The 26962-nt window shown below is 47.0% G+C and overlaps 1 protein-coding gene across 1 annotated transcript; it reads right to left on the bottom strand.

The window, feature by feature from the left end:
- On the bottom strand, nucleotides 1-25736 carry LOC114447054 (fibrocystin-L-like). Its single transcript, XM_028423044.1, has 77 exons — nucleotides 25694-25736; nucleotides 25469-25591; nucleotides 25261-25338; nucleotides 25003-25147; nucleotides 24812-24920; nucleotides 24686-24743; nucleotides 24517-24610; nucleotides 24077-24130; nucleotides 23918-23991; nucleotides 23799-23841; nucleotides 23149-23219; nucleotides 22950-23060; nucleotides 22113-22205; nucleotides 21426-21691; nucleotides 21261-21352; nucleotides 21016-21175; nucleotides 20644-20782; nucleotides 20417-20560; nucleotides 20186-20340; nucleotides 19995-20105; nucleotides 19766-19915; nucleotides 19530-19654; nucleotides 19287-19450; nucleotides 19043-19212; nucleotides 18636-18768; nucleotides 18195-18349; nucleotides 17991-18113; nucleotides 17622-17727; nucleotides 17421-17528; nucleotides 17191-17352; nucleotides 16987-17108; nucleotides 15644-15776; nucleotides 14809-15001; nucleotides 14310-14452; nucleotides 14067-14171; nucleotides 13665-13850; nucleotides 13409-13582; nucleotides 13127-13332; nucleotides 12020-12992; nucleotides 11658-11906; nucleotides 11290-11439; nucleotides 10572-10746; nucleotides 10226-10382; nucleotides 9992-10148; nucleotides 9703-9912; nucleotides 9168-9297; nucleotides 8805-9046; nucleotides 8587-8723; nucleotides 7443-8472; nucleotides 7174-7365; nucleotides 6937-7088; nucleotides 6702-6861; nucleotides 6412-6583; nucleotides 6232-6320; nucleotides 5950-6113; nucleotides 5733-5862; nucleotides 5492-5610; nucleotides 5257-5386; nucleotides 4713-4886; nucleotides 4530-4633; nucleotides 4319-4445; nucleotides 4101-4222; nucleotides 3922-4012; nucleotides 3701-3849; nucleotides 3483-3605; nucleotides 3291-3402; nucleotides 3065-3181; nucleotides 2823-2988; nucleotides 2445-2677; nucleotides 2162-2326; nucleotides 1930-2087; nucleotides 1683-1818; nucleotides 1246-1584; nucleotides 1016-1167; nucleotides 781-927; nucleotides 547-700; nucleotides 1-455 (listed from the first exon to the last, which is right to left on the bottom strand). The coding sequence occupies exons 2-77, from the start codon at nucleotides 25533-25535 to the stop codon at nucleotides 208-210; spliced, it is 12657 nt and encodes a 4218-aa protein (XP_028278845.1). The 5' UTR covers nucleotides 25536-25591; nucleotides 25694-25736; the 3' UTR covers nucleotides 1-207.
- Nucleotides 25737-26962: the final 1226 nt, after the last annotated feature.

The following is a 26962-nucleotide window of genomic DNA, read 5'->3' on the forward strand; positions in this document are numbered from 1 at the left end:
ATAGAATTTATTTTATTTATGTGCAGCAGTTACCAACACCTCACTATTGCACCTTTACCTTCAAGTGTTCCACATAAAGAGCCCAAAAAAAAGAAACAGAAATAAAACCTTCATGTGCGGATAATAATAATAATATAGAAGTACATTCTGTTCATGTTAAAGTGGATATAAGTGGAGAAATCCTTCATAGCGCCCGGTCACACAGCTCTAACAGATGGGGATGCTCTCGGAGCAGCAGGCCACGGCATAGATGACGCTGACCACACACAGGCTGCCAGCAGACAGGGTGCTGCTGGAGCCGAAGATGCTGTTGTCGGTGGTGGTTGGCGCGGTTGAGATAGATGTAGTGTTGCTGCTGACAGTCGGGGCCTCGGTGGTGGGAATGCTCCTGACGGAGAAGGCCTTTGACTCTGCGCCCCAGTCCTTCAGGGTAAAGACCATTGTCAGGTTCATGCCTGCAGAGAGAGGAAGAGGAGGGGGAATGCAGACTTTACTTTCCCTAATAAAGTTTTTAAAAATTTCTCGTGTTAATGTGAAGGAATGTACCGCTGCTGAGGATGGACAGGTCGGTGAAGTTGGCCCAGCAGCTGCTAAAGCGGATGGTGGTGTTTCCTTCCAGTCCGCCCACGCTGTTTCCGCTGGAGTCCTTCAGACTGGCTGTGACTGTGAGAGTTGTCACTCCCACAGCGACACAGTTACCCTGCACACAACAGCACAGATCAGTGTCAGCACACAGCACCGCAGGCTCATTGTTCACTGGGATGTAACGTGTCGACTCACCAGCTCATCCACAGCCATCAGTGTTGGCTGCTGGTAAAGCGGACCCACAAACTCCCCGGCTATCGGTTCATTTATGAGCAGCAGGTTGGCCACGCTGGACACGTAACTGACTGTGGGTTCTTTTCTTGTCACTTCTTCTGTAGCCACCTGATGTTTAAAGCAGAAAAAAATGACAGAACATGAGTTTTCATCATCATATAAAAAAAGTTTTCACTAAGCAGATGTTCCAGTTCACCTGATTCCAGCTGGGGTCTGAGGATGAAGGGGGAGGCGGGATGATGCCCATTGAGGAGACGTTAAAGCCGATGGACTGACTGAGGTTTCCAGAAACGGCCGCCTGACCCAGGTCATTGGCAATGTTCTTCAGGAGGGTGAAGTCCTCATCAGCTGAAAGTGATCACACAGGAAGAATGATCATTTCTGCTTTTTTAAACTGTAAACTGTCTAAGTCTTCTCAGCACTGACCGTTGGTGGTGTTGACAGTTTGCTGGACAGGAGGCTTTGTGATCACTACCTCCACCGTCAGGCCCGTGGACCTCCTCCTGCGGCGTGCATCCTCCCTGACGATCTTGGAAATGCGGATCATGTTGGGGGGGATTTTGAGGAACACAGCAAGATTCTGCACCAGGTTTGCGCCAAAGAACTCGTCCTCAGTCATGGCGGGCAGCTCAAAGGCAATGACCAGCAGCGGGGAGGTTCTGATCTCCACTGGTTTGGATCCTCTCACTACGACCTTCAACATCTTGAAGTCCTGGTCAAAGAAGTTGGTGCCATCAGTGTTGTTGATCTGAGGGACGTACTGACCTGCAGAGAGATAAAGGGTTACTTACTCGTATGATTCATCCAAGCCATACAACACCTTTGATACACACGTTACTTTATACATAAATACGTTTCTGTACCTGCATAAAGTGGCTTCATCAGGGTGTAGTCAGTTTTTCCAGTGTTCCAGTCAGCATTAGTTGGCGCAACCAGTCTGTTGTCGACGTACACATCAAGCCGCTGAGGCTTGGAGTAAAAGACGGACACCACAACACTCTGCACAAAGTCAAACCGAAGACACACTGCGTTACAATGAGAAACAACTGAAGATTTAATGACTGTGGTGTTTTTCAGATCTCAGTCCCGTCCTCTGCAGTCAACACTGACCTCGGATGAGTCGGAGTTGAGCAGCATGAGGCGAAGTTTCTGTGGGCTGACACTGGTGAAGTAGACGTCGAAAGAGCGACCGGTGGCCACGATGCTGTGGAACAGAGACACCCTCTTCTGGCAGGTGTAGCCGGCACACCAACCATGATCCTGAGGACCTGGTAACAAAGATACACAGATGAATTACAACTCATTCCCTCATTTCTATCTGTCTATTAAAATGTCTTCCTACCATTGATCAGATCAATGTAGCCATCTCCCAGGACGGCAACGGGAGACAGACGTCTGGTCTCTGTGTCGGCGTCAAGACTCTCAATCACCAGCATCCTGTAGTTCAGTGCAAAGCACTTGTAGCTCTGCCAGGAAGTCATGTAGGTGCAGTTTTTCCTGATCACACCTGAAGATAGGACAGGAAAGGAACTACTTTTTCTGGTGTTTTGCTACCTTAGATGGTGCTATAAAGTTCCAATCCAAATGCCAAATCTATGCTTTCCCAAAATCAAAGATACTGTTACCTTTGTATGGAGCGATTGTCTCCACTGGGATCCGGCTACCGTTGGGGTAAGTGAGCATGACCTTGGGGATGCGGTAGTCACCCAGACCCCTCCTAGGATCTCCTCCCCACTCAAACTCAGACTGTGGCAACACAGCTCCCGCCGCACCCAGGAAGGACCCGTCCAAGTCCGTCAGAAGACTCTTCTTCTTCCCATCGCAGTCCATGTCCACACAGTCAGATGGGTTGACTTTACTGAGGTGCAAGAAGTCATTATAATAACATCAATCAGATGTTTTATATAAAATAAATATATAAAAAATATATAAAAAACTTGTTTTCTGGCTATCTGATGGGAATCCAAGTTGAGGCATCTGTTCAAGCTGTGATATAAACTTACCCCAAATCAGGCCTGTGGATGAAGACCTTGCCATCCTCTGTGCTGTCAATCATCCGTATGCCTGAAACATGTACGGGGTGGTGGAGGTCCTCGTTCAGTGGGTTGGTGAGGAACATGATGTTACTCTCACTGGAGCAGACGCTTCGGAAATTGACGAATGTCGTGTCTAAAAAGGAGGAGGAGGAGGAATGAGGACTGAAGAATATGTTCAAATCATTGTGAGCATTGTTCCTGAGTCTCACCTCTGACCGTCAGCAGCCCTTTGATGGCATTATAGTTCATGTTGAGATGATGGGGCTTTCCCGGGGCCGTGTTGTGTCCAGATCCAAAGTTTGGCCAGCAGATTCCAGATCTGCCACCTGAGCACACAGAAACAGTTTTAATTTGTCTGAAGACAGTTTCTGCTCAATATCACCGAAAGCTTGTTAACATCTGTAATCATGCTGCATCCGAGAGTCTGTACTTCACCTTGGGGAGGTCGTGGAGCTCGATGGGCACTAGTGATGGCCACATTAAAGTCGCTGGTTGGCAAAGTGTCAGAACAGTTGAAGCTGGGGCTGCTCCCAACAATCAGGGAATTCTGTGAAAAAAGGGAACACAGTTAATAAAAAAAACATCTCTGCTCGACAAAAATGAGAGGATCGAAATAAACCAGCCCACCTCAATATGCACTGGTTTGTCTGCAAATTCATGTGAGAGCGAGGGTGGACCGTAGGTGAGAGGCATGACGCCCATGCCGTTCTCCACTAGGGTGACGTTGGAAATCCAGACACTCATGGTGACCTGTCACAGGCAGGATGGAGATTGTGTTTTTTTGTATTTGGTGGTAGAATGCACTAAGCTTGTTACTTTCTCATACCATTTTTCACATTTCATACCTGGAAGTAGATGCCGTAGTCGAAGTTCTTCCAGAGGAAAAAGTTGCGAACCAAGCTGCAGTCGGGCAGACCGTCTTTGTTCAGGTAGACCCCGTGCAGACCACCATGCGCCTCGTTATGCATCCACCCCTGGTTACTGTTCACATAACCTGCACAGACATATAAATAGCTGTGCTGCTTTACTGTCCTTAAAGAGACAAAAAGTAAACATGTTGTTTTACCTGGGCACGGTTCACCGTCAATGCGATATGCCACTCTCTCATAACCTGCAACGATGTTATGCTGCAGCACCACATTTGTCCCCTCGTTGACCTGATGGGTATAAAAAAAAATCCAGGTCATAAATTCCGAGAGATAAAGAGTGAAAATTCAGGTTCAAAGTTATTTTGAGAAGACGAACTTCGATGGCAGCGTTCCATTCAATGTTGGAGGACTCCTCTCTGTCCTGGTATGATCCAGGCCACAGCGACATCGTCACCAGATTTCTCCTCAGTGTGATGTTGTTCCCCCAAATTCTGATACCTGCAAACACAAACACATGGAGGCATTTATTCATCATCAAACATGAGTCTGACTGGCTGGTGAGCCATGCTTCATGATGGACAGCACTCTGTTTACCTTCCCCAACAGTGTGGTGGACAATATTGTCATCAATGGTGAGTCCCTCAGTGTCGAAGACGCCGATGGCCGGTGAGAAGCCATCATGGAAAGCACAGCCCTGAATGTATGTGTCCTGTCCTGAAACCTTCAAACACAGAGAAACATGTCCTCATCTGTAAACACTGGTTTCTGGTGCTACACTGCTGTGTGTGTGTGTGTGTTGCAGTACCTGTCCCAGGCCGAGGAAGGCCACAGAGTAGCGTGGGTCAGTGGAGTCGATCCAGCCTTCCTGACCAGAGTGGAAGAACTCCACGTTCCTGATCTGAGCTTTGCCTTCAGGAAGAAAACATCAAACTGTGACAGAGGACACAAACAGGTTTCACAGCAGCAGAGCTGCAGAAAAATCACTGACCTTTGTAGTCGATTCCTTTTGAGGAGAAGGCGCCGACCAGCAGTCTGGCTCCAAACGACTCCGCCATCATGTCTGGATAGTCTGCACCGATGATCTTTATGTTCCTGGTCAGGAGGCCGACATCAGCTGCCAGAGTGTAGGACAGAGACGTACCTGGCACCGAGTAAGTCCCACCTGAAGCCGGAGGAAAAACGTTTATAGTAGTTTTGTTTTGTGGTGTCTGTGGAAAATCCTTAGCGTTTCATGAGCCCACAGGACTTTGTGTTATTGCTCGTTTTTCTGTTATTTTGAGTATTTTTTTTATTAGTTTTTCTGGTTTTGTTTCATTTTGGCTCTTGTGTTTCCCACCTTGTTGATTGCCTTGTCTGGTCCTCATTGTTCTCACCTGTGCTCCCCTTTGTCTTTGTCAGTTTGTCCTGTGTCACCCCTCTGTGTTAAAGTTCCTGGACATTGCACTCTAAAACCTCTGGTTGGTTCTCAGTTACATTCTTTGTGTCTTTTTTACATTTTATTCCCAGAGTGATGTGTTGTGGATGGAACTTACCGGTGTGAGTGTAGGCCAAAGCACGGTCCAAAGTCAGGGTGAGGCCGTCAACTGACAAGGCAGTGATCTGACGTTTCTCTGTCTCCCAGGCGCTGTAGCTGGTGGTGGAGATAACGACCTCGTCTCCAACCTGCACACGTAGTGAACACAAGAGAGGGTTTGAGAACACGTAACTGGTAACTGTGAGTATAGCAAACACATCGGACAAAGTAGCAGAAGGTTAAACCACACAGACCTGCCAGTCGACAGCCTGTCTCAGGGTCAGTATGTTGGACCCAGCGGCAGATGTAGCAGCGAGCTTGGTGTAGTAAACGTTGTGTGGCAGTCCATAGAGCTCCAGTGTACCAAACACACCTGTAGTATAAATAGAGACAGAAGCACCTGTCACTATACATCTGCTACAGGGGAAAAAGTACTTCTATTTCTAAAGTACAGACAGTACAGATGTTGGTCATTTAAGCAAATAATTTTCTTACCAAGGACTTTGGATCCCTGGTTAGGTCCATTTGGAAGAAGCCATTCAGGAGTGCGGTGGTTCCCTCTCAGCATGATCTGCAGCTGGCCTCTGAATGGTGCATCCTTCCATCCTGCAATCAGCCTGCCACCCTGAAGAAGCAGGAGACGCATGGTTAAATATCAACACCAACACTTTTAGTTTAGCTGAAATGGAATTACAGGTTTATTCACGCTGACCTGGATGGAAATGTACACAGCGTCTAACACCACAGAGCTGTAGTCATTAATGGACCGAGCCTGTCTGGTGGATGAACTGTTCATGTTGTCAGGAATCTCCAGGACTCCGACGACTGTCAGCTTGTTGAGAGGAGGAGGACTGCTGTCCAAAACCACCCACATCCCTAAAGAAGGGAGGGATCACATGCATTGTAGTCAAATATAGAGTTGTTATACATGTCTGGATACATATACAGTACATGTCATATATACATATATTATATCTTGTTGGCTCCACATTACCTGATGGGATAACTACGTCAGAGCCTGCTGCTGGTGCAGTGAAGTTGTTTTCAGCTGAACTTTTCCAGAAAGAAGAGTTGGACCACAGACTGCAGAAAATGGAAGACACTTTCTTTTAAAGGAGGTCAAAAAGCCAATTTCATCTTTTTACGTGAAGCTAGTTTGAATTCAGAAACATACATAAAGTTGGCAGGTCGGTTAGAGGGTAAGGGGGCAAGTGTGGCTGGTGGTGGAGGCGGTGGAGGGATGCAGTTGGGGAAGTAACAGCGGTACACGATGAAGAAAACTGGGACATCACTCATAGAACGGTCGACACTGTTACGCCGCCTGCGCATGCTCGTTTTCCCAGACACTGCAGAAGGAGGACAAATGGATGCACAATTTAAGACAGGACACAACGCAAATCTTAAACCACCAAAGCTGTACCAAAGGGTTGCCTATAATATATATAGATGTGAAATGTGTCGAACCCATGTAGTAGAGGTTGTCGGAGCTGTCGTCGAAGTACCAGTCTCCTTTCACATTGTTGGTGAAATTAAGTGGCATTGCTGAGCCGTTCCTCCTGTCGGTAATTTGGACACTGTCCAGACTCTGGGTGAAGTTGTGGTTGATGATGACATATTGGTCCGACTGAAGGCAGGGAAACAGCATTAATACAGACATGAAAAATTACCTCTTCACATCACATGAGGGATCTGCTGTCACCTTGAAGCCGTAGAACTTTGAATCATAAGTGATGTTGCTGATGTGGTCCATGTTCTCAAAGTACCAGTTGTATGTCTTTCTAGACGGCAGCAGGGCCATCCAGCCATTTGGATGAGTCAGTCTCTTCTTCAGATAGGGAACCACACTGCTGCCTGAATGAACAGACCCAACGAGGTTTGTGCAGGTCCTACTTATGAGCAGTAGGGAGCAATACATGTTTCAGATGTGTTTAAATACCATGTGAGTTGGTCAAGATGACGTTCTTGGCCTTCAGAGAGGTCGGCGTGGGATTGTTGAATGCCAGTCGGTGGAAGTTGACGGTGTGGTCGCACACAGCACCTGGGAAACCCACGCTCCACTCGTCTCTCTGGGAACAGTGAGCGGGATCCAGGAGGCCGCTGACAGGCACAACTTTGTGGTCGACGTTTCCTATGATCAATGAGCAAAAACCACATGTTAAGAAGAGCTAACAGCTCAAACTAAGCTTTAATATGAGCAGGACGTACCTGTGAGGGAGCCGTCAGTGTCCACCAGCTGCACTTCGTGCTCCCACCTGAAGCCAGCCTTGTTTGGTGTATTCAAATACTGGATGCCAGCAAACCTGACAGCCCAGCCACCGCAACGATCAATACACGTCCCGTCAATTTTGGTGACCCCGATGGCTGCACAGGAGCTGCGGTCAAAGTTGATGAACTTGGTGTTGAGAATGCTCATGCCGTCATCAAAAGGCGTAATGACACCACGGGTGGTGCAGTAGCCACTCCCAAGTCCAAGCTCATCTACGTGTCCCACCATGGTGCTGTTTGACACCGTCGCCCCTCCATTCTCCCCAAAGCCGCTCACGGCCCACTGGAGGATGCGCTTGGCTTCGACCCCGGCTTTCTCGTTGTTGACCATGAGGAAGTTACTGAATTGGACAGCGCCCACATTGACCCACTCAGCACCCTTCTCACAGTTCCACGTGGTGAGGCTTCGGAAGACGGCAGGCTCAGGGGTGGTGGAGGTGCACCCCCCAGTCTTCATGGGGAAAAAATCTTGGAAGATCCAAATTCCAAACCAGCCCTGAGAGTGCACAGTGTTGTTGTAGAACTCACCGAGGGGAACCCTCTTCTGGCAGATGTTTGGGTTATAGGATGGGCCATCAGGGTTGTCATGCATGCGGTACCAGAAGCCAAAGTGGGTGCCACCCGCGGCGGCGTTGTGGCGAAGGATGTTGTTAGGATTTGTGACCCAGTACGCTGCCGGGGTTACGTCGTCATTCAGCAAGCTGGTGCTCTGTTTGACGAAGACGGCCAGGTTGTACTGCAGGATGTTCTGTGTCTCAATGCCGTCCTCGATGAAGAAGGCCCCGCCCATGATGTCGTAGATAACGTTGTGCTCCACCAGCAGCCGGTGGGTGTTGTGGATGGTGACGGCCCGGTTGTAGGTCTGATGGATCGCACAGCCCCTCACATAGGACTTGTAGTTGATGTCTCCCATCAGATGCCAGTGGATTGGATAACGCCCCAGCCGGAAAGCCTGTCCTGCATGGAAGACCTGCGGCACAGGTAAAGAAAGACCTTTTCATTTATTTACCCTTTGGATTTGTGTAAACATGGCCGGTCTGTGCATGAAAATGTGCTCCAGCAGAGAAAGTTTTACGCTTTTTACCTCAACATACTCCAGTCTGCCGATCGCAAGATTCTCATTGGGCCTGGGCGCATGGAACATGATGCAGCCGCCAAACTGATCGCTGCCGACCTCCTCTCCAAACCTTCCTTGGAAACAAGTCTGAGTGGCAAATTCACCTACAGAAAAAAAAACACACATGATATTTTACTGTTATCTTTCCTGGTTGTTTAAACATTATCCACTCTGACACACAGTACCCGTGTTAAAGCCGTCAGGGCAGGCTTCAATCTTGTCGTTCCACTCTTGGTTTTGGGAGCCTCGCACCACGATGTTCCTGGTGAGCAGCCCCACCTCAGCCCTGCCTTCAAACACCGTGCCGCCGGGAAGTGTGACTCTCACCCCGAGGTGAGTGTACTGGAGTGGTTCGTTCAAGGTGAGAGTCATCCCATTGGCTGACACAGCGGCAATCTTCTTCACCTCATTCTCTATCTGACTGTGCCTGGAAATGTAAAAAGTAGATTTCAACTTTTGGCTGTATAAAATATGGATTATTTCTCTAATCACAGCGACAAATGTGTCCACTGAGGACTAAAGGAAGTAACTGTGTGTCCTGGCTGTACCTGTGGCCGGTGGAGGCAATGACAATCTCATCTCCAACTTTCCATGTGACGGCCTTCATCAGGGTCAGAGTAGTGGAGCCGCTGCTCGCCGTCTGGGCGAGGTGTGTCCAGGGGACGGGGACGGGAATACCTGGAGAAACAAGTTATTAACAATGAGCTGCACCTGAGGACAGGGCAGGTGAAGTGTCACTAATAATGACACACCTGCAGGACACAACGCTCAAATTACACTGTCAGCTTATCATTACATGATATAATGACATGCTATCAGGGCTTTTAACATTCAGGCCAGGACTTCAGTTTCTGTTGCTTAATCTCTGTTATCTGTGGACTTACAGGAAATAACACAATGAGGTGGAAGAACCCGGTAAACAGCTGGCCAAACAGCACAATTAGCCTAGCAACAGGCTTAAACATTACTGGAAACATTATCATTTCCTTTGTTTGATAGAAACCAAACATTTCTACACTAAGCCAGTTGTCTAAGCCAAGCTAAACTAAGCTAAGCTACGACATATGATTTGTGTTTTCATACCATGGAGGTCCAGTATGCCTTCTCTGACAGCCAGTGTTTTGGCTCCATAAACAGGAAGTTCAGGTGAGCGCAGGTGTCCGTGAAGTGTGATGATGGCTTTGTGTTGGAATGGCGCGCCCTCCTGACCAATCTGGAGCCGCCCTCCATCCGTAATCAGGATGTTTTCTGCCTGCAGCTCAATGTCCGCCTCATCAAACACCAATGTCCCTCCTGAGAGTGAAAAATTTCACATATAATATGAACTTATAGGAACCCCTCACGGCGTGTGAAACATTTTAAATATTCGCACCTTGAATCAGGAGCATTTTGAGGACAGGGGTGCTGGTGTCCAGCAGGATGGTCTGGCCTTTGGTGATGACAGCAAAGGAGCCAGTCTCAGGTGGAGGCAGGCCTCCCCATGTGAACCTGGATGACCACACGTCAACGTAGAAGAAGCTTGCATTATCCTACAAAAAAAGGCACAAAGACAGTGTCAGAAAACAGAAGGATCCTGGTTCCATGCAGACCATTCGTCCTCTCTTACCATCTTGGCAATGCCTAGGTCTGCAATGCTGACTCTGACTTTGGCCTCCTGAGACTGCGTCTGAGCGTTGGTCACACAGATGATGTGTGTGTTGTTGGTGGACTGAACGTCACACACCGAGCCGGCGATCGTCACATTGACTTCATTCATGTTATTGCTGTAAAGTGATAAAAGAATTAATAATAATAAGAAATTTTATTTGGTATATAAACTGAATATATTTGATATATTGTTCTTGTTTTGAATCATCACAGTGAGAAAAATCTGTGTAGATAAGTAAGCTGACTCCTAAGCAGCGGTCCATGATCTGGGTGTGTCCCTCTATTGTGTCATCTGGTTACTGCACCTGAAACCGGAGCCGGTGATGGTGAGCCGGGTGCCTCCAGCAGTGCCTCCTCTGCGTGGAGAAACCTCAGCAATCACTGGAGTCAACGCAGATTTGTAAGTGAAGCCGTTGGATATGTTGACGGTGCCCACTGGGTTAAGGACGGCGACGGTGCAGCTCACCTCTGCCTGAGTGCCTGAGAGGAGACGGGACACCCACATATTCAGAAAAAAGAACAGAAGGAATTAAGATGCGGGCTCAAAGATGACAGGCAGCTGTCCTTTCATCCATGACAAGCTGTTGTCTTATCTGACAATAAGCATTCCTCACAGCTGCAGTCTGGCTCCATTAAGGCATTCAGAGTTCAGCTCAGACAGAACCGGTTTGTTGTAAAAAGCGGAGAGCCAAAAACATTACAAACCAGCAGGAACACATTCTTTTAGAGGAAAACGTGTCAAAGATAATGAATGTAAAACTGATGATAAGAAAATGAGCATCATAATTACCTGCCTGACAAAAATATGTTAATTACTCTGTTCTAAGCCCGGGGGCTTGTTTTTTGTTTTTTGTGCCAGCTGTAACACATGAGAGAGCTCCGGCTGTATATCAAGAGGATACATTCTCAATAAAGTTGCTTTTATTCACACATTTGTGGCCTCAGCTTGTGGCCACTTTAAGCTGAGTCAGTCCTTAGAGACCTTCCTGTTAAGATGTCCAGAGTTTTATTCGTCTCTCTTACCATTGTTGAATGGAGACTGGCAGTACAGACGGCTTGATGTTGACACTTCTCTCTGAACTTCACACTTTTTGTCACAGATCAGCACCGTGGAGTTGAGCGGGTCGAACCCGGAACCCTGGATGGCCAACAGAGCGCCACCGCCAAAACTTCCTGATTGCAGAGAAACACAAAGAAATGCAGCTCAGGTAAAATTATTCTTTGTTTGTTCATGTAGTTAAGGCTTCAAAGAGAAGACAAATTGCTTTCTGTCTTATCTCTGGTTTAAACACAGCCTGATCTCCTGATTGCAAACCAAATATTTGATTGTGTTGTTTGTATTTGTTGGAAGTTTGTTGCTGATGAACTGATGAACCTCAGACACTGCTTACCCTGGTTGGGCTGCACGCCGCTCAGAGTCAGCTCATAGGTGAATGTGACAGCAGAGCGGGCGTAACCTTTGACCTGGTGTTGCATTTTGACCGTGTAGGTCCCTCCTGGGTTGTTTCCTGTTGTGCACTGGACCTGCGTGTCGGACACTGTGGACACATTGCAGGGGATCTGGTTTATGGTGACGGAGACGAGCAGAGAGTCGGTGCCAAAGCCTGATCCGGTCAGCGTGACGAGGGAGCCGCTTGGACCTGGGAGAGATAAACAGGATCAGAGATTTACCTGTTGTTTACAGTTGTTGTCTAGATATAAGCATTCACATTACAGTTCTATCTTAATTAGTAAAATTGTGTTGGAGGATTACCAGTGGTTGGGCTGATGGAGCTGATGACAGGAGTGTGGGCTGCGGAGTAGTTGAAGCTGAGAGGAGGATATGCCACAGAGAGGACTTGGACGTTGACGGTCACCAGCCCTGCATTACGAAGAGGCGTCAGACAGCGAAGGAGCCCCGGCGTCACCTCCTGAATCTTGCACTGTTGACCACCGACCGTCACGCTTGTGTTGCCTGGGGCAAAGCCGTTTCCTGTGAGGACCAGTGGCGTTCCTCCCTCCAGGCTGCCTACATCAGGGGTCAGGAAGGCTTGGGCGATGCTGCGCAGAGTGACGTCGCCTGATGCGAGGCCTTTGCTCCTCACAATCACTCTGACTGAGTGGTTTCCTGCAGGCAGAGCGCTGACTCTCGCTGTGATGCTCCCATCAGTCACGGCGGTGACTTCTAATTCAATAACGCCGGCAAAAACTGCCACATTATCCAAGCGACTGCCAAAGTCTGTGCCAGAGACGGTTACTGTGGTGATGTTGCTGATGCTATTGGGGGAGATGCTGCTGATTGTGGGAGTAACAGAGGAGGAGTACACGAAGGAGCAGTTGGAGTCACAGGAGCTTTGGATCCGGCCTACAGTGAAGGTGACATCACCGGTGTGTGGATTAGAGGAGGTGGTGTCACAGATGATGGAGGTGTAATTGATTGACAGGACATAGCAGGACTCGCTGGCTACAGTCACAAGACCCTCAGAGAAGCCAGAACCACGGACAAGGAGCCTCGTGTAGCCGTTGGGGCTTCCGATAGGGGGCGACACGGAGTCCACAACAGGCAGAAGCACAAAGCGGCGGTCAAGCTCATTTAGCACGGCGATGACGGCGCTGCCGAGGTTGTTGACTCTGACGGCCACAGTGTGAGCGAGGCCTATAGGAAGTCCAGTGTTTGGGCCGAGCTGGCAGAAGATCTCAGACTGAGAGCTGTTGATGACGAGACAGGGCTGATCTCCAACCGTCACCTAGAGGACAGACAGCAAAGGCTAAGATGCTGAAAATGGAATCTAAAATGGCTTCAAAGCTTCAGTACTGTTGTCTCTGCCGTCTGGTACTAAGGACAACTACACAAACAGGACACATTTGAATCTGTGCTGACCTCGTTAGCACAGGCCACGTTGCTGAAGCCGCTGCCCTGGATGTGGATGACTTGGTGGTATGAGCCTTGGTTAGGAGATATTGAGTAGACTGTGGGGGTGGAGCAGGTGGAGGAGCTGTAGGAGAGCACAGTTGATGTTGCATTGGTGTTTCCACAGTCTGGAGAGGCCACACAACGCTCAGCTGCTCTGGTTACACGCCGGGAACCTGCAAAGGGAAACATCCACCCATCAGCATCCTCACTGGATTGATGCATTTCCTGGAAGCATCGTTTTTTTTTTACCTCCTGCCATCAGTTTGGCCTCAATGCCCGCCACCTTGACCGAGACCTGACTGCTCTTCTCCTCCCGAGGCTGGACCTTCACAACTCCCTGCAGCAGCCTGAGGTTGGTGTTGTCGATGTAGCCGCTGCTGTAGTAGTACACGCCGGGCACGGTGAACTTGTACTTGTAATAGCCTGAGGAAGTGAGAGTTAATGAACATGAAAACACAGATCATATTTGGACAGCGTCATGTTTCATGTATGGAAGTTGTCGTACCTTCAGCTGTTCTGGACTCTCCACTGTTTAATGGCCCCCCATCGTAAGTTGTACCACTTGGAATGGAAACGCTAAAGACCCGGTAGCTGACCTGCTGGAAGGCTGGAGCCTTCCAGCGCCACATCACCGTGTCTCCAACAAATACTGTGAGTGAGGAGGGGCTCCATGCGTATCCCACTCCATACGCTGCGACACAGGAGAGGGAACAACCACACATTATCCTCCAACTCTGGCCGAGGACAGAAGTCAAACTGGTTTTGTGTTCTTCTCTAAGAGTCACATTTAGGCTGCAGGTGAGGGCCTCCTGGCTCGCAGCAGTTCTCTGTAAGTTAACCCTGTTTCTGTTGTCCTTCATTTGATTTAGTTTGACACCTACACAAAGGATGGAAACTTAAAACCTACTGAGGTGGGATCCCTGGTTGGTGACGGTGTGGGTCTTCTCCTGCGACTTCACCACACACTGCAGCTCAATCTCTGAGGCGGCCGTCACTTCACACTCAGCATCACCTGTCACAACACAACAGTCCAGGCATGAGTTAAACCACTTGTTGTTCCGTAGTTGCAGGTCATTACATCATCACTGATTCCACTGTTGCTGTGGTAATTCAGCCTGCATGCTGTTGCTGGTTGGGGGGTGTTTCTTACCAACGGACACGCTGTTGTCAGACGTGTTGTTGCTGAAACCGAAGCCAGACACAGTCAGCTTGGTTCCTCCCATCAGAGAGCCGAAGAGCGGGGAGATGCTGAACACTTCCAGGATGTACTCGGTGGTCATGTTCACACCGTTCCTATGACAACAGTGACATAAATGGACTGTAACAGGCTAAATATTCATTCACAACATCATTTTTGAGATTAAAGACTCAAGTGGGATTAATCCAGCTTTGTAAAGTAATTTAATGACTTAATATTCTCAAAGTTTTATCAGAAATTTGAGTTTTCACTCTTTTTTTTACTTTTTAAAAATGATATGACACGTTTTTCTTTTGGAAATTTACCCTATAACCCTGACTTTTCTTTTACATTCGTGTTTATTTCTAATATAATTTCTGAGAATCTGAACATTGTGCAACATGAACCCATTTGACACGAGAAAAACAATCCAAACACGCGTTTTGTACATAGCTGATGGGCTGATCTGTACCTCGTCTCCGGGTAGCCATTGTTCCCAACCTGCACGTCCACCCTGTGCAGGCCGGGCGGCAGCGCGGGTAGGACGCAGGTGATGTTTGTGGGCATCCACTGAACGGTGATGCACTCCGTCCTGCCCACCAGCACCATGCTGTCATTGTCTCGGCCTCCGAGGTTGGAGCCCTGAATGGTGAGAACTCGCCTTCCTGCACGAAGCGGGAGCCTCTGTCAGTCATGATAATTACCACATGTCACCTGTCTAATTCCTCTTTTTTTATCTTCACAAAGTTGCCCTGGCTGTACTGCACTTGACAGCACTGAACAGGTATTCTTTTTTTGCGTGTGGATGCTTCTGTATTGTTTAATTTAATTGCATGGGAAGACATGCTAATCTCCTCAGCATGAGTTCTCGGCACGGTTTAGTGAGATCAGAGGGCAAAAAACCTGCAGGTCAACATTACACAACTGGTGTAACAAAAACCAGTGACAACAACAAGTTTCCACACAATGTGAGAACACACAGAAAACACACTGCAGAGATGTCGGGCAGGTGATCAGTGACGTGCATAAAATGAACAGGAAGTGGAACCTGCTCTGTCTGAACGTCAGCTCTGTGGTTTCGTTTGTGACAGAAAATGTCCCGAGGCTCGTCACTAAAAACACACTGAATCCTATTGTTTTCACAAACAAAGAGGAAGCAGCTAAAACAGTCAGCTGACATTAGCCTTTATGCACAAAGTCCATTAAACCTCATTCTTCATCTAAATGAATAAAAGGACATAATCCCTCTGGGTAAACAGGTATTCATATAGAACCAGATTTACAGTGAAGGTTTAAAAATGACTCACCGTACACGGTGGTAGTCTGAGGACTCAGCCCTGAGATCTGAGGTGTGAGGTTGTTATCATAGGTGAAGGAGGCAGGGGCCGTCCGACTCATCTTTCCCACCGTCACTGTGACATTTTGTGATCCTGCAGCTCCCTGAAATCATATTTTTTTATTAGAAAGTGGGAGAAAAATAAGCACTCAGTCCAGTTCCTTCAATCTGAACAGTCCTCGAATAAAAGATCCAAAAAACGTTGGGCTTTTAAAGCTTTTTAATTAATAATACTAAGCCTGTGTGTTGACCATTGACAGTAAAAACTATGGACAGAGCCTCCGTGACGTCACCCGTTTGTTTCTGAAGAGCCGTTTTGAGTCTCAGTGGGAGGTTCCAGGACGTGATGACCGCCGCCATGTTGGCAGCGTCACGTCAACTAAAACTCCGAATATGGACAAAGAGGGGGGGCACGAGCGGGGTTTAGGGGGGCGGGCGATCGTGGAAGCAGGAAACTCACGCTGTGATACGTCAACTGTCTGTCACTCAAGCGGCAACGCCCATAATTATGCGTAATTTTAAGTCCGAATACAATTGAAACGAGTGAGTTGTAAAAAAATTCACCCCCCCTACAATTGACACTAGAAGAGAACCTATCATCTGAGACCACAGCGATTTTTTGTACCAGGCCGTAAACATGTTCTTTTCTGCTGTGAAATCGGCCATTTTAACATGGGAGTCTATGGGAAATTACTCGCTTTTGGAGCCAACCCCCAGCTGTTGCAGCGTGAATTACAAGTTTTGACACTTCCGCATGGGCTTCCACTTTGAGCCCCGAAGGTTGCTGCTTGGTGTTGACATTAAGTCATCAAGCAGTTTCACAAGTGGCCTTAGGGGGCAGGCTCCAAAACTGAGTAAATCCCTGTAGACCTCCACGTTTAAATGTCCTGTTTAGGCTTTTGTGGATAATTTCCCCCTTCATGACCGCTGTATGAAGGCAGATTCTTTCCTTTTGTAGCTCACTGGGAGTTAGTCTGAGCGTGAACGAAGTGAATAACTTCTGTAACATGATGTTTGATTGGAGCCTTTTCACAACTCATCTCTTCCTACATCACAATCAGTGTATACTGTACTGGTGCATGCAAAGTGTCAATAACCAAATCATTTCAGAAACACAGACACATAAATACATGCAGTAATTACAGTGAGTGCTGATGGAAATGATAGACAGGGAAGGATTCACAGTGCGCTACTGTAACTTGCAGCACGCCATCCTGCATTTAAAGCTCAGCCTCAGGCTGAGCTTTAAACTACAAAGAAACTACAGTTCAACATAAAGAACAAATCAGCAGTTTGACGTGTGTGTGAACTCACTGCTGGTGTTCTGCATTTCAGCTCAGAGTCGGTGGCGTCAACCACTCCACACTCCTGAGCGCCCACAGTGACTGTGGTGTTCAGGCTGAAGCCGGAGCCTGTCACTGTCAGCAGGGTCCCTCCTGAGGTAAACGTGCAGTCAGAAATATAACACGTACTACAATTCTGTGTGTTTTATGTACAGTTTTGTTATTAACATCCAACCTGCGACGCTTCCAGACAGCGGGGAGAAAGAGGACAAGATGAGCTGGTAGGTGAAGAAGAAGACCTCGCCTGCAGAGCGTGAGTTACCCAGAGAAGGGAAGCTGACCGACACTGGGTATGTACCGGCGCCGGCGCTGCCCAGTCTGCACACCTGAGTGGTGGCTGGAATCAGAAAAATCTGGTTAATGTCCTGCAGACTTAAATGTACAGCGTTTTGTCATTTCTCTCACCTGAGGCTGCTTCAACGCGGCAGCTAGCAGGCCCCACCATGATGGAAGCATTTTCACTGTTGAAGCCACTTCCAGTGACAGTCAGCAGAGTCCCCAGACTGTTAGAGCCTGGAGAAAGGTCACACATAATCAAATCAATATGATCAGGTGTGCAAAGAGTTTAATGTGGTTGACATTCGAAGGTTTTGAAGGTTTTGGCACCTTGAGATGGGCTGATTCCTGTCACCACTGGCGTGCTCTCCTCTGACCATTCAAAGCTGCAGCCACCTGAACACTTGGAGGGGATGCCGTTGATGATCACCTCCACCTGCCAACAGCATTGTAGGCCTCATCAACCAAAAATAACACAAGTCACCGCCCAGCATGACAACTGAAGTCACAACAGTAACGTGACACTGAATGGCTGTCAGTCACAAAGATATTAAGTGGCGTGCGGGGAGAAGGATTAGATCCTTCCTGCAGGCAAAAGTTATACAAATGAATAAAAGCCTTACACAGAAAGACAGACAGAAATAGGACTCGCTCTGCAGGATGTATAATTAGCGATTAGTGAAAGAATCAGACTTTCACCTGAGGTTTGTTTTCTGGGACACGGAAAAAATCTCCCGTCAGGCCTCGGATCAGCAGTCCTCCCTTCACCATCTCACGTACAGAAACAGCCGCGTTATTGCCGACAACTGAGGAGTCGTTGACCTGTAACGAGGAGCACGGTCACAGTCACCCAGTTTGAGAATAAGCTGAAACACAAAAGGAGGATGAGAAGTCGAGCCGGACCTGCATCATGGGCTGGTCTCCGGGCTTTGTGAGCCACGCCACCCTCCACTTTGGCTGCCTGCAGCTTCCCTGCTGGGATACGCTGACCTGGCCCATCCCCTCGATTCCCTCCAGAGCGTACTTCAGGTCCTCCACACTGATGTTCACAGGCAGGTCTGAGACACACAGTGGAAGACACATTATTGCAGCGTGTCTTTAACTACAACAGCTAACATATTAGCTCATAATGTGACTGTTGGAAACCATTTTTAAACATTTCAGTAGAAAGAAATAGTGGTTTCTTAAACAACCAAGAGCTGTTTAACCAACCAAGAGAGTTTGATTTGGATTTGTTTACAGTCTGTGGTCCCTCAGCGGTAACTGTAGATCCAGCCTTTTGGATGATCCTATCTGTGGAACATGGACAGTGAAACATGCAAATATGAAGTCTGTGTGAGCTACCTTCAGCTCGGCCTCCATAAATCTCCACATCAAAGGTGCCGTTCAGAGGGGGCGTGGCTCTGTGAGGACGAGTGATGTTGACGCTGGACGATCTTTCCCTGAACTCAGCCGTGTCCTCGCCACTCCTGGACATCTTTGAGAGGAGACAATTGAAGGTTCATGGTCATGCTAAATTGTCAGGGGAAAGTTAATGCTGTAATCTGTTAGGCAAATGATGGCAGCACAGCATGTGAAGGCATGGGCGTGTGCAGGGTCAGTCTGGCGCCTCTCGTTAAGTTATGTCACACGGCTGCAGGCTGCTGAACGTTTCCTCTGTCTTTATGAGTCACTGCTGTGGAGACACTGACCCTTAAAGCTGACACCTGCTCTCTTTGTCAGAGGAGTACTGCAGGTCTTGAATTCCTCACCTGCAGGAAGCCGACCTCCATCAGTGGGAAATCAAACGCACAGTTTACAGGCGTGGCTTTGATGACGTAGCTGATCTTGGAAGCATTCGATGCGTCTTTGCTGACAGAAACCGCCTCGAAAGAGCGACCGGAGTTCTCAAAGGGAGGAGGCCTCCTCCTGTTTGGAAGAGCTGTGAGAGGCAAAAATTGGATTAGTCACTGATCATAAAAGCTATTTAACAGCTGCTGTCTGCTCCGTCTGTACCATTTTCATCGACTGTGGTCGGTCTCTTTCCGATGTGAACTGCGTCCACAAAGAAGTCTTCGCCTGAGGCTTCCTTGTAGAGGTTCAGCTGCTGCAGGTTGTACCTGCTGCCGATGAATCCTGTCTGCAGAGGGCTGAGCAGGTCCACACATTTGTAACTCCACCTGTGGAGAAGCAATCACACTAACACACTGCAGATTCAACATCAACATGAATGGACAATAAAAATTGGATTTCACTGACATGGGGCCCTTGTTGAAGACCGTGTTGACCTTTGAGGTCGCTGTCAGGGTTTGGCCTTTGCTGTTGCGGTAATTAAACGCCACTCCGACTTCATTCCTCAGAGTTCCCTTGTATGCAAAGCAGAGCTGGGAGGAAATAAATGGGAAATGAAAAACAGCACAAACCAAGAACGATATACACAAAATAAACTGTGCAAGTATTCATGTGCATGAAAATAAAGCAGTGCTATGTTGTACCATGGGGTAGGTATCCAGTAAAATGGGCCCGTAGGTGACTCCGGACTCTGAGGTGTAGGTTTCTGAGAAAAGGATCTCAGCGTTCTTCAGCGACCACAGGCCACAGAAACCAGCGTACAGCACGGGGGTCCCTCTCTGAGCACTGTTAAACTGTGACATCACAAAACACTCATGATTTTTTCTCACTTTTCTCATGTTACAGAGTCAAAGGTGCTTCTGTCCTACTGACCTGAGAGTTGTCTTTTTCGTAGTTGTTGAAGTACTTCACGTCGGTGCCCTCGCTGGGCTGGATCTCACTGGGACACTCGCCTTTCATCAAGTCCTCCAGAGCCGTCCGAACCTGTGCAGGTCCACATGAGACATGATTTAACAGACTTAACATCAAATCACTGAACGACCTGAGAGTGAGAGGTCACAGACCGCAGACTCGGATGCGTTGAAGGCGATGGGCTTTGTGGGAATCCCGTTCCACAGCAGAGTGAAGGTCTTCATGTTGCTGCTCCCCTTGGTAACCTCGGTAACGGTGATGTTGATGTCAGCACCAAAAGTGTCGTAGCGAAGAGGTTTGAAGTCGCCTGCAGACAAAAATAAATGTCTTTAATGCACTTGGTCCGCTAAAACACAGTCAGTGCTGCCGTGTTGTGTGTTCACCTCTGTCAGACTTGAATGTAACGGTGAAGTGCGAGCCATCGGCGTCATCCTGTTTGGTGACCTGGACAGTGTCGGGTTTGATGGACCACAGGTCATTCAGGGCGGCTTCCACCACGGCTGCTGAGGCGCTGACAGGGATTGGTCCTGCAGGCGATGACGTTTCAACAAATGAGTGCAACAGAAGAAAAGTTTCCCTTTTTTAGAATCATCAGATGAATCATTATTACCGGTGTTGGCCTCTCCGTAGCCGAGGCTGAAGTAGGTGCTCCCACAAAGCTGGCCGGCACAGCTGCTGCTGACGTTCACTTTCTGGACCTCGTTGACTGTGGCAGCACCGCTGGTGGGCCATGCGCCAAAGCTAATCACCTGGGTTACAGTAAGCAGAAATGATGTGCAGGTGCAGTTCCACAAATGGCCACTGGAGGCTGTCTCCAAAAGTGTCAGTCCGCACAGACCTCCATGTTTAAATGTTCAACTTCACAGCAGAAAAAACATGATTACAGACAGCTGTTATCTCTGTGGATAATTTAAATACAATATTTGATCTTCTTATATCTGTATATCTGAAAATCTGTGATGTCATGTGTTTAACACTGCACCTGCTCCTCATCAAACACGTCGTACTCAGCAGTGATGAGCTGCACTTCGTTGACGGCGTCGTCCGTCTGGTCTGCTGTGAAGGAGCTGCTTTCCTGGAACAAGGCCAGGTTGATGCTGGCAGCGCCTCCATACTCCTGCTGCAGCAGCTCCAGATAGTAGCTGCAGAAATAAAAAATAAATCATAAACATATCAGGAATGTTTGTCTGCGTATCATGAATGGAAGATCTGTAGGCCTGTGCTTACGGTTTTCCTTTCTCCAGAGCCATTACTGCTGACTTCTGTGAGTCCAGTTTGGTGTAGTCTGACACATAACTTGGCTGGAAACTAACTTTAACCTGAAGTAGTAAAAAACAAACATTTAATGAAAGGTTATCTGTGATTATTTTGCCACCCTTGCCGTCTTTGTACCTTGTTCTCTGGGCGGCTGCTGTTGCTGAGGTAGACCTCGCATCGGTCGTCACAGTTCAGGTACAGGGTGTAGTTGCCGCTGGCCGGAGGGACCAAGAACCCGGTGGATCGTGTGCTGAAATAGTCTAGTTCTTGTGCAAAGACGTAGGGCAGGGTGTCGATCCACTGCGTCCAGTATCCAGTTGTGTTGTCAGTGTAGCTGCGAATGTCGGTCAGGTAACGGGGCCTTGTGTTGTTCCACACGTCCATCTTCAGTCCTCTGCCGCCTGACAATAAACAGCTTTTATTATTTTTTATACCAAGTGACCAGTGACCATTATGATGCTCTTATTTTGAAGGATTCTCCACATCATGTCCAGATGTTATCTTGTTTTAAAACCTGACAGAAATAGTCACAGAAATAGTCAGACCATTAAAAAGCAGAGGCTGTATCTGCCGCTGACGTCGTTTATATGATGTACAATTACAAAAATGTTCAGCTGTCACTCTCTGATAACAGATTATCTCGTTCCAGCACGCAGCACATCAAAGTCCTGCAGTCTCAATGAGGTGTGACCTGTTGAAATCATCTTCATCAAGCTTGGTTGATAAGACGGACACTTTAAATTCTTCCAGTGAAGAAGAAGAATAACAAGGTAATGACACAGCAGGATGGATGAAGACAAGTGGAGGAGGAGGAGCGCTCACCTGGGTACACTGTGATGTTGTTGTTCATCTGGTATCTGGCCGTCTTGCATAGAATTCTGTCATCAGCCACACTCTGGATTTCACAAGGCAGGCCTGAAGAAAAATGTAAACCATCAGTGACTGAAAGCACGTCGGAGTCACAGAGAGGTTTATATTTAGGAGGAAAGATGGCGGGACGTTCTGTGAAAATTAGCTTAGTGCCATCCGGAAATACAGTAAATGTCATTTCAGTGATCTGTGGTCGCTGATTATTGAATAAAAAAGTTCTTTTTTTAAAACAAAAAAACTTGAAAATAAGTAAAACAACCCTGTAACACCTGTGGGAAACTAAAGAAAATGATTCACTGCACGTGCACTGTGCTGTTTTTCTTCAGTTTTTCTCAATATTTAAAGCATCTAAGAAAACACAACAACAAAATCTCTAAGATCTGCACAGACTGATACTGTCACTGGAACTCTACATGAGATTACACAGCAGCTTGTATAGTTGTGTAAGACACACAGGAGCGTCTTCATGTACTGTTGCAGAACGTCAGCATTGTGTTGAAAAACTCATCAATCAATCTTGCGTGAGACGGTGGACGGTTTGTCATGGTCTACTGTGTCTCTGAGCTTTAGATGAATGTTTCCACTGTCAGACAGCTGCTTTTGTTTCAAAGTATGCACACGCACTGTTGTGTTGAAAAGGATTATCACCACCACACGACTTAAAGACCCAACAATGCGTCTGCAGACCAGTTTTTGTTTATTGGAGAACACTTTGTACTTTGTGTGATAACAACACCACCATGGTCGCCATGGTGCTGCGCTCTGGTGAAGTTTTCCTTTCTGATTTACCTCCGACGAGGACGCGCGCAGGCAGGTCCGTCTCGTCGAAGAAGCGGCCGTAGATGGTCAGCAGCGTTCCTCCCAGGACGCTCCCCTTTGACGGAGAGACTCCGGTCACCTCTGAGACACAGACACACGCAAAGAAAAACATCTCACGGTGCTGTCATGGTGAATGAGTTCTACACAGCCATGACTGTTTCTGACGTACCTGCAAACGTCTGGAACATGGAAAGTTTTCCTGAAGCAGACACACGGTACAGATTCCTGTCCGGTAAACTCCTAAACATTAGAAAGAACAAAATGTCATTGATCTGATCAGTGGAACCCAAACTTTAACCTCATCTGTCTGGATTAAAACAGGATTATCACCAATTCACTGACAAGATATCAGATTATGCTGGTCTGACACGGGACACACTTCCTGTCTCCTGCAGGGCTGGATCCAAAGATTTTGTTTGCATGACTTATTTTACTATAATGAGAGACTCACACGGTTAGCAGCTATATTTAGCATCAGGATGTTTGTGACCCAGACTCAACAAAGGTTTGTTTCTTTGAGTTGTGTCAGACATAGAGATCACATTAGTTTCTCTTGGTGGAAAGACAGGAACAGATCATGTGATCAGAGCTCCTGCTTGACAGCAGGTGAGGCTGGCATCTGTATGGCAGAGGCCCCTGAGGGCCAACACAGTTTACACTGTACAGTAGCAAAACCTCCCTGATGGGGCCCCACCTGACTGCACTCACTGTTTTTTACTGTTGGTGTAATAGTGGTGCGAGGGGCCCCTGTAGCCTGTAGAGATGCCTCTGTGTGTGACACGGATACAGGAGGTTCTAACAGTTCTAACAGTGTCTTACCTTCCATAGTCAGCATCCAGGATGTAGCTCATGTTGTGATGACCTGTTGGAAACCAAACATGATCATTAAAGGCCAGTTTGGATCATTTTTTAGGAGCAGTTTTCAAAAAGCAGCTTACCAACATATGTGCCCGCCATTTTGCAGCTCATGTATCCCCAGGTGGAAGTTTCAGTTTCTAGCTGTAGTTGATACCTTTGGAAATATTCAGCAGGCTCTTTAATTACTGTGTGAAGTAATGAAACAACAGATGATCTGTTTGTTAATAAGCAGCACGTACAGTTCATCTGAGTTTGGTTTCAGCAGCTCACACGGCATCCCTCCCATGTAGGATCTGAAATGATGATGATGATGATGATGATGAGGAAAACATCTTATTTTTATTGCATACATTCAATTAGTAGTCTCAAACTTTTATTTCCTAAAAGGTGGATACATATATGAGCTGTTTTGAGTGAGTGTAACTAACTTTTTTTCTGAGTTTTTGAGTCATTTGAGTTTATCTACCTTATCTAATATTATTTTTCTCAGAAATTTGACTTTTTACCTCCAACCTTTGCTCTTAATTGTGGCTTTAATTAAAAAATTCAGAGAAAATTCTGACTTTTTTTCTTTAAATTACCCCAAAATGTAACTTTGTTTTCTCTTTCTCTTTTTGAGCAACAGTCAGGGTGTTTTTGTATCATTTGTATGAAGAATTGTTTTGTTAAACTTTTATACCTCAGGAATCTGACGTTGAGGCCGTTTGAGCTCAGGTCGGTGTTGCTGCCGTACACATCAGTGTAGATCCGTCCTCGTACGGTCACCAGCGTGCCTGCAGAGTGATTGAATGTGCGTTTAATGTGAAGGTAATAGACCGTGTGTGTGTGTGTGTGTGTTGAAACTGTACCTGGAGGACCACTGAGTGGACTCACAGAGGCGATGGTGGGCGTGCGGTACCAGCGAGTCTGCAGAGACAGTCAGAGTGAGACAGACCTGTGTGTGTGTGTGTGGTGTTTGTGTGTTTGTTTCCTACATAGAAGCTGCACTGGTAGCTGTTGTAGTATCCGTTGCACATTTTGCTGTTTGGAATGTCCATGCTGTCCACGCTGACTCGGACTATGTACTGGTCCTCTGGCATGGCTCTGTGATGGGTGACATCATAAGTCTGGATGCATTAAAGTGTCACTAAAGTGCTCCAGATCCAATCACAGATTATTTGTGTACCTGGTGTAGCACAGGATCTGGTTGCTGTGGGTCGAGTCTCTCTCCACGTCACAGGGGATTGACATGGTGCTGGACACCAGGGTCACACGGTTTCCAAACTGCTCATCCTGTGGGTTCAGCTGGAACTGGTTCTGCTGAGCAAAGCCTGGAAGAAAACAATCACTTACAGCACAAGTCTGGTGACAGAAGGCTCAAATAGCACCTTATAGCACATGGAGTGTGAATATAACATGAACTCTATGAAGTTAATCATTTTACCTTCTCCTGAAATGGTGAGTCGTGTTGCTCCATTGGTGCTTCCAAGATGTGGGTTTACATAGTTAATGCGTTGCGCACCTGAAAAGTCACCAATGTAAGAAAAATGTCTTCTTTTGCGCATTTTTCTGCGCATTTATAAACGACTGCAACACTTAAACATAATTCAAATGATACTTTCATAAATGTTATAGATTTCGATGAGACTTACTGCAACCACACCACAGTGCGAGGTGGAGGAGGAGGAGGGGAGCCGCCGGCTTCATCGCGGTCTCCATCCCGGGGAGTTCCCAGATTTGGCTGCTGCCTCACCTGCGCGCTGCGTTCACGTTCACTGGGAAAAATGGTGAAGTATTAAACGCTAAAGCAGTGAGAACGTCTTGTTGTCAGAATCTCATCTCTAATGAAATGAAATTATGTAATCAACAACACTGACCTGTTGTCTAAACGTGGCGCACAGACAGATGCAGACTGTGTGAGCGTGCCGGGACCTTCACTGACTTTTTATAATGAACTCCGTGTTCCGCCTCTCACCTGAAAGTGGGCGGGGCCAGCAGGACGTCCCTGAGTCCTGCGGGCCTCACTCTGTTGCTCAGTATGTAAATGATTTCCCAATAAAACAGTAACAGGAAAGAAAGCTGGGTCAAAAAGAGGAAGAAGAGGAGGAGGGATGTTAAAAAACAAGCCCAGACAAATTTATCAGTGCCTCTAAACACATCTGTGTTGCTTTAACATCAGTGTTTCCATTTATTTCACTTTCTCTAATAATTTGATTCACACTGTGCCTGCGTGTATCATTTATTACAAAGATCATAAAATATGAAAATAAATGAATACATTAATCTTTGTAACTAAAAACAATATTTTTATTACAATAATAAGAATGATTACATAATCCATCCATCCATCTTCAAACCGCTTATCCGGGGCCGGGTCGCGGGGACAGCAGTCTAAGCAGGGACACCCAGACTTCCCTCTCACCAGACACTTCCTCCAGCTCCTCTGGGGGAATCCCGAGGCGTTCCCAGGCCAGCCGAGAGACTTAGTCTCTCCACCGCGACCTGGGGTACCCTCAAAGTACTCTTTCCACCGTCCAACCACCCCCTCATAATAAATAAATTAATTAATAATTAATTAATTAATTGTAATTATTTAATTTTGAAATGCACTTTGTGTGTAGTTTGTATTGTATTTTCCATATTCTCAGATATTTATACAAATTGCTGATACTTATTGTATTGTGTGCTCCTTCAGAGGCTTCAGACACATCGTACTGTACATGTACACATACACACATTTTCACACAGTCGTACCTCTAATATTGTATCTAAAGCAGCTCGTGACATACCAAAATGTTCATTGTACTATTTCATTAAAACAGCTGGCGTGCTGTCAAACCTAATGTCAAATATGATTGCCCAAAGAAATGTTCTGCATTTGTTACACGACACAAAGCAGAGCTTAGCGAGGCTTTACTCTAACACGATAATTACAGCTCCTCTGTCAGGCTCCTCTTTGCCATTGTTGCCACAGAAACGAGAACATCATCATCTAAAACATTTTTTTTTCTTTTCCAGTGCATGAAAAAAAATTTGATTTGTGTTCTGCCCAAAAGTGACATTTATACAGTAAATATATATTTATTTTTCAGTCTGACATTTAGTTCATAAAGCCAAAACCAAAGTGTATTCAGTGGTTGGTAGTG

The sequence above is a fragment of the Parambassis ranga genome, chromosome 2, assembly GCF_900634625.1.
Source record: "Parambassis ranga chromosome 2, fParRan2.1, whole genome shotgun sequence".
NCBI classification, from domain to species: domain Eukaryota; kingdom Metazoa; phylum Chordata; class Actinopteri; family Ambassidae; genus Parambassis; species Parambassis ranga.